This window comes from Portunus trituberculatus, chromosome 31 (genome assembly GCF_017591435.1).
Source record: "Portunus trituberculatus isolate SZX2019 chromosome 31, ASM1759143v1, whole genome shotgun sequence".
Lineage (NCBI taxonomy): Eukaryota > Metazoa > Arthropoda > Malacostraca > Decapoda > Portunidae > Portunus > Portunus trituberculatus.
In genome coordinates this window covers 20,919,383-20,926,882 of record NC_059285.1, presented here as the reverse complement: position 1 = coordinate 20,926,882, position 7,500 = coordinate 20,919,383, and the positions used below count along the sequence as shown (strand labels likewise).

General features: G+C 39.5%; 1 protein-coding gene across 3 annotated transcripts in view; it reads left to right on the top strand.

Moving 5' to 3' along the window:
* LOC123511314 (mothers against decapentaplegic homolog 3-like) overlaps positions 1–7,500 on the top strand; it is a 211,251-nt gene that overhangs the window by 108,212 nt on the left and 95,539 nt on the right. For all 3 annotated transcript variants that reach the window (XM_045267096.1, XM_045267095.1, XM_045267097.1), the window contains exon 3: positions 1,002–1,298. In XM_045267096.1, coding sequence (XP_045123031.1) covers positions 1,002–1,298 — 297 coding nt within the window. The remainder of the gene's footprint in view (positions 1–1,001; positions 1,299–7,500) is intronic.

The window sequence follows — 7,500 nt, the reverse complement described above, 5'->3', positions numbered from 1 at the left end:
AAGCATCTAACCATTAAGATTAAAGTGGGTGCTGTCTTGTGGTGCAGTGATTAGTATTTTTTGCATTGGATATTATGTATCATATTGCAGTGTTGAGATTTTGTTGCTTTGGGTGTTGTCTTGTGTTGGAGAGAAGTCATATGACGTAAGCTGCCAATACTCACAAACTGAAGGACAGTTTTTTTTTTTTTTTTTCCCTCCAGCATATTTGGCATTTTGGTTGCAAAGGAGACAATTGGCCTTGAACTTTTTTTTTTTTTTTTAAATCTCCCTCAAGGCTTACTGTTTGTGTGGTGTCAATGGACTTGTCTGCACATTACTGGTTTTTCATCCTTGAAGCTCTGCAGGAGAGAGTCCATCACTGAGGAGATGAGGCAGAGCTTACCCACTACTTTGCCTTCATTATGTTGCCTCAGAAAGGTCCAGGATTGGTCTTTGCTTGTTAACATTTGCTTCAATTATTCAATCTAATTTTCATGTCATTTCATCATTCCATTGTTTTCAAGAGGTAATGTCAGTCAGTACATAATCTCTTGAACTAAGGTGAGTGATGCTGAGGAAATACCTTCTTATCATGTTATCTCAATCATATTAGAGTAATGAGGAAGGTGTCTCTTGAGTACAGTTAGGAATTTATTGTGTATGAAGGCAGGTGTCCTTACTTTACCTTAAACACAGTATTACATTAACTTAGAGTTGGTGTGGAAGATCATCTAGGGTGTCAGGAATGTAACTATTATAACCTCTGGTCCTCTAGCCAGTGTTGTCAGTTAGGATAATTTCTGATGGCAGTAGCTTGTCCCATCTAACATGTATTGGCTTTCATGGAACACTGGGTGTGAATAAGGATAAGTCACTCTTGAAAAAGAAAGGATAATTTGTTAATACAAAATACTTTTGTGCAATGATTAAATTTTTGTGAGCATTGTGAACTTGTATAAAAGTTGATGGATCTCTGATGTGTGAGTGTTATGTAACGTGGTGTTTGTTTACTCTTGCAGCGTTGCCCGCCATCTTGGTGCCTCGGGGTAGTGGTAGCAGCAGCAGCGGGAGTAGCAACAGTGTAGGTGGTGGGGGTGGGGGTGGAGGTGGGGGTGTGGGCAGTTCAAGTCCAGGCTCAGAGGAGGACCTCGGCTCTCTGGCTGACCTCACCACCGACAGTGTGAGTGGCGATTCAACCTCTCTGGACGTGGCCCCGACCATGGAGCCACCCCCCACCTTCCCCCCGACTGAATCCCCCCCTCCAGGTTACATGAGTGAGGACGGTGACACCCTGCCAGATATCACAGACTACCCAGGTGAGGCACACGGTTATGCAAGTGTTAATGCAAACATACAAATGCAATAACTCACACACACACACACACACACACACACACACACACACACACACACACACACACACACACACACACACACACACAAATGAAAGAGCTTGTAACTGAAGTGAGAGAGAGGAATGACGAAAGAACAGAGGAGGAAAAGACCAAGTTTTTTTGGAGGATGAGAAATGGGAGGCTAAAGAAGTGGTGGATAAAACAGACGGAATAGACATTACATGGAAGAAAGAGACTAGGAATGGAATTCAAGTGACTTACATGAATATAGATGGATATCTAAGAGGCTAGAATGTATGGTTTACCTAAGAAATAATGAATTGGACTTAATGTGTGTGGTGGAAACAAAGCTAATGCCTGAAATAAAGCTAGATTGGTTTGTTGTAAAACACTATAAATAAAGTATGGAGAAATTATAGAAAAAATAAAGGAGGTGGTGGTATAATGATTCTTACTAAGGAAGATCTGATAGTGAAGGAGGTGAACTATAGTAAGAGAAATGAGGAAGTGATAAGTATGCTTATAACAGATGGCAAGAGGGACATTAATATTATAACAGTATACATACCACCCAGAACCAGTGCTTGGGAATATGAACAGTACCAAATGGTGATGAGAAATACTCTAGACAGAATGAAGCAAGAACTCATCAGAAAGGATAGAGTGATGATAGTCGGAGACTTTAATTGTAAAGAAATAGTGTGGGAAGACTACGAAGTGGTGAACGGTGGTGAGTGGGCAGAGGAATTGTTAAAGGTAGCAACAAATAACTTGATGACACAGTGGGTGAGATCACCAACAAGGTGCAGGGGACAAGATGTTGCAGCAAGGTTGGATTTGGTATTTACCAGGGGCATCTCTCTAAAAGAGGAAATTGAACATGAATGTCCCTTGGGGAAAAGCGATCATGATGTCCTAAGCTTTGAGCTGGATACGGAATTAAGCACGAATAAGATTGTGGAATGCAGGGAGGAAAAATTAAATTATATTAGGGCAAATTATAACCATATAAGGGAGTTCTTTAATGAAATTGACTGGTCCGTGGTATACCAGGAAAGGGATATGCAATTGAAATACGATAAATTTATGGATTTATATAACTCTGCTGTGAAAAAGTTTGTGCCATATCACAGAAAGAGGACTTTAAATAATAAACAGTGGTTTAATAGAAATTGTGAAGAAGCAAAAAAGAACAAAGAAAAGGCATGGAAGAAACTTAAGAAAAAGTGATGTATTATCAAGAGAAGTTTACAAAACAGCAAGGAATAGATATGTTGAAGTAAGGAGAACAGCACAGAAGGAATATGAACAGAGGGTGGTGGAAAACTGTGATAGTGACCCAAAATGTTTTACAAATTCATAAATGGAAAACTAAATATAAGGGAGGCAATAGAAAAGGTAAAAATGGGAAGAAGTATATGAGGATGCTGGAGATATAGCTGAAATTTTGAACGACAACTTTTGCAAAGTGTTTACAAAGGAGGAGCATTTTATGGGAGGAAGGCCTACGGAAATAAAGCAAATGCAGGACATCATGGTTACTAAGGAAGATGTAAGGAAAATTATAAGCAATCTGGATATTAATAAATCAATGGGGCCTGATGGCATATCTGGGAGGTTGCTAAAGAATGTAAGGATCAATTGTTGAACCCCGTATTTGATATTGTGGAAACCTCCATACGAACAGGATTAGTCCCGAAAGAGTGGAAAAGAGCTGACATTGTGCCTATATATAAGAATGGTAGTAGAATGGAACCGCTAAATTATAGACCAGTATCGTTGACTAGTATATTGTGCAAGGTATGTGAAGAAGTAATTAAAGCTAAGTGGAGTGAGTATCTAGAAAGTGAAAACATTCTGAGTGAAAGACAGTTTGGTTTCAGAAAAGGAAGATCGTGTATCCAATTTATTATGTTTTTATTCAAGAGTGACTGACATACTACAACATAGAGAGGGATGGGTGGATGCTATCTACCTGGACTTGAGAAAGGCCTTTGATAAAGTACCACACAATAGACTGATGTGGAAATGGAAACTAAAGATGATTGGAGGAGTAAATGATAAACTAGCAAAATGGATGGAAAATTACTTAGTGGGAAGAGAAATGAGAAGAGTGGTGAGAGGAAGGAAGTCCAAGTGGAAGAAGGTAACCAGTGGAGTTCACAAGGGTCAGTGCTTGGTTCCATCGTGTTTTTGATTTATGTTAATGATATGCCAGTAGGAATTGACAGTTACATGAACATGTTTGCGGACAATACTAAAATTATGAGAGTAAAGAATGTGGAAGATTGTAACAAGTTACAGGAAGATCTTGATAAAATATATGAATGGAGTAAAGAGTGGCAGATGGAATTTGATATAGGCAAGAGCCATGTTATGAAAATGGGAAGAAGTAGATACAGGGATTACAGGCTGGGTGATGAGAAAATTAAAGAGACCAATGAGGAGAAAGACTTAGGAGTAACCGTGCAAAACACTTTGTCACCGGAGAAACACATTAACAAGATATTTTGGAAAACATATAACATGCTTCAAAATATTGGTCTTGTATTCCACTACCTAGATGAAGGAATGAGAAGAAGATATTATGTACCTTAATAAGACCCCAGTTAGAATGTACAGCTTGTGTCTGGTCACCGCATATGAAGAAAAATGTGAAGAAGGTGGAAAGGGTACAGAGGCTGGCAACATGGATGGTACCAGGACTCAGGGAGTTAGACTATGAGGAAAGACTGAGGAAACTGGGGCTGACCACATGAGAAGAGAGAAGAACAAGAAGAGACATGATAACTATGTATAAATTGGTGAACAAGATTGACATACTGGACAGAGAGTTGATAAAGGTGACCACAAGTAATCATCTCCGAGGACATGGAAAAAATTAATAAAGACATCTGTCTAAATGACGTGAGAAAATACAGTTTCCCGCATCGTAGTATTGATAAGTGGAATAAACTGAGCAGTGATGTCGTTGATGCGGTGTGTGTCAATCAGATGAAAGAGAGATATGACAGGAGTGGACAAGGAGACAGGACACAGAGAGCTTAGCTCAGGCCCTGTAATACACAAATAGATAAATACACACACACACACACACACACACACACACACACACACACACACACACACACACACACACACACACACACACTCTTAAGATTCTTATTGAATACACTAACACAGAAGTTGTGCAAAAAAAGGTACCAGACTTATCCTTTTGGATTCTAGCTATAGTGTCCTGATTACATAATCTATCATTTGAAAATTTGGAGGAAATTCTGTTTTGCATGCAACAACAGTCATGTTTCATGTTCTTTGAACTCTTAAGCTAGTATGCTTGCACCAGTATCTTCAGATTGGTGATTGGCACCAGAGCAAGAGAATGCATTCTTGCAGTTTAAGAAGCCCAGCAAATCTTAGGAATTTGGTGCTTAGCTGAGAAATTCTGGAACAGAAGTAAAGAATGGGCCAGGCTGTTGGGAATTGTCATAATGTGACTTATAGTCGTATTACTCTCTAATCATAGGTTTGGTCTCTTCTGTTAAGCTACATCACTTTAATGGTGTAGGATCTTTTGATTCTGTTGGTTATTACTTTGGCTTTCTGGTGAACATTCATTATGTGGAACATTACAGTAATCAGAAACAAAACTTAGCAGTATCATATTTTACTTAGATTTTCAGCTACCTTGCTTTTTTAGACCCTAGGGAGGCTGAAGACTTGTGATTTAGTCTTGTTGCCTTCCAGTGTGTCCTGTGCAGCCTTGAGAGGGAGTCATTGCTGCTCTTGTGGAAGGAACTTCCATATAGATGGCATGCACAAAAACATTGTTAATCTTATGATCATGGACAGTTTCTTTGATGGTAATATTCCAAGATAGCTTTTTGAATTTGATTGGTAATAGAGTGTGGGCTACCTGCAGGAATGCTGCTCAAGCATTCTAAGTTGATCTTTAAACTTTTTTTCTTTAGTCAGTATAACTATCATGGCATTGATGCCAAAAAGCTATTAATGTAACCAGTTGCATCTATTGTATACCATGAAGCTTCTAGTGAAACTTGGTGCAGTATTGCTGCTCAGCAGGGAACAGCATTATTACACACACACACACACAAAAGCTGGACATTAATAGATATGGAGACGGGACAACACGAGCATAGCTCTTTTCCCGTATGTTACAATTAGGTAAATACAATTAGGTAAATACACACACACACACACACACACACACACACACACACACACACACACACACACACACACACACACACACACACACGCCCGGTAGCTCAGTGGTTAGAGCGCTGGCTTCACAAGCCAGAGGACCGAGTTCGATTCCCGGCCGGGTGGAGATATTTGGGTGTGTCTCCTTTCACGTGTAGCCCCTGTTCACCTAGCAGTGAGTAGGTACGGGATGTAAATCGAGGAGTTGTGATCTTGTTGTCCCGGTGTGTGGTGTGTGCCTGGTCTCAGGCCTATCCAAAGATCGGAAATAATGAGCTCTGAGCTCGCTCTGTAGGGTAATGTCTGACTGTCTCGTCAGAGACTGCAGCAGATCAAACAGTGAAACACACACACACACAGAGTTGCAGAAACTCTGTGTAAGACATTATTTTACACTTGTTGGGATGAAAGATAAAGTTGGATTACCCTGTCATAGATGCTTATTTCCCTTCTCTTTTTTTCTAGGTAAGTGCACCTGAGTGTCCTGGTGAGGGAGACTGCTTAGGTAAGAGGGGATGGGAGGCTCTGGTGTGTTGTGAGGACTGGTGTTTGAGGGAGAGATGTCCCATACAGTGCTCATTGCATTGTACTGAAAGAGGAAAAAAGTAAAGTAAGTATAGTTTATTAGATGCACTTTCATTGTGTAATGCTCTATGTACTGTAATATAAAGATTGGTCTTAAATGTTGAACTATGAGAGGAAGGATATTGGATTTGAACCCCTGACAGGACAACACTGTGATACATATCATCTTACCAGTCACCACATTATGGTCACTGTGACTCAGGAGGTGTTTGATTGATGCTGATAGTCCCTTTATTATACAGCTTTCTTCATCAACATCTTTAGTTTCTAGGTAATGCAGACATTTTAGTTTTTTCTTTCTTAGTACAGCTTACTCTACATAACACAGCCTTGATCCTTACTCAAATCACTTGTGTTTTCCTTTCATTAAATTTCATAACTGTGTTGAAACTGAGACTAAGTTAATGGGCAGCCATGAAAGGAAATGGGCAGGAATCTGATCCAACAACTCATGCCAATTGAGCTATAACTGCTGGTTGAGCATTGGCAAGTGATAATGGAGAGCATGAAATTTAACAGCCATCACTAAGTGTGTGAGTGTGTTTGTGTGTGTACAGATTCCAAGTGTAGTGATTATGATTATAAGTACTAAGAAGGATTGAATCCCAATGCCACTGGTGTTAATATGAATAGGCATGTTTGTGAATCACTTAGAGTTTCTGCAGTGGTGGTCTTAAGTTACAGGATGTATTCAGCTCCATTGATATCCCTCTTTGGGTGTGAGAGAGGACTATTCCAAGGGAAAAACAAAGAGTAAAGCAATGAGCAGATTTTAGGAGTTTTGTTTATTATGTAAAGATGAGAATACAAGGGAACAGATACCTGATTATTAATTAATCTCTAGTATGATTATCCATTTTTTTTTTAAATAATGAATACTACTAAACTGCATAATGAAAAACTTGGTGAAAATAAAACAAGCCTTTCATACAATGCAGGACTGAATAGGGAGAACTGCTCTGCTGTTATGCCTTCATGTGGGGAGGATTGGCTTTGCCTCAGTGTTGATGGGGGTGGATTCCTTCCTATGTAGAAGGTTAAGATTTAAAAGTAGTGTGTGTGTGTGTGTCTATTTACTTAGTTTACCTAGTTGTATGTTACAGGGTTCTAGCAGGGCTCATAGTGACCTGTCTCCATATCTACTTTTATTCAACTTTTCTTTAGATTTATGCACACTTTGCTGCTACAATCTCTTCACTCAATCAGTTATAGATATCCACCATCCTGTGTAGAAAACTAAACTTTTTAATGTTCCTCAAACACTGACTTTTCATGATCTTTGTGTGTGTGTGTGTGTGTGTGTGTGTGTGTGTGCACGCGCACACGCGCATGCATGCTTGTCTCATCTAATCTC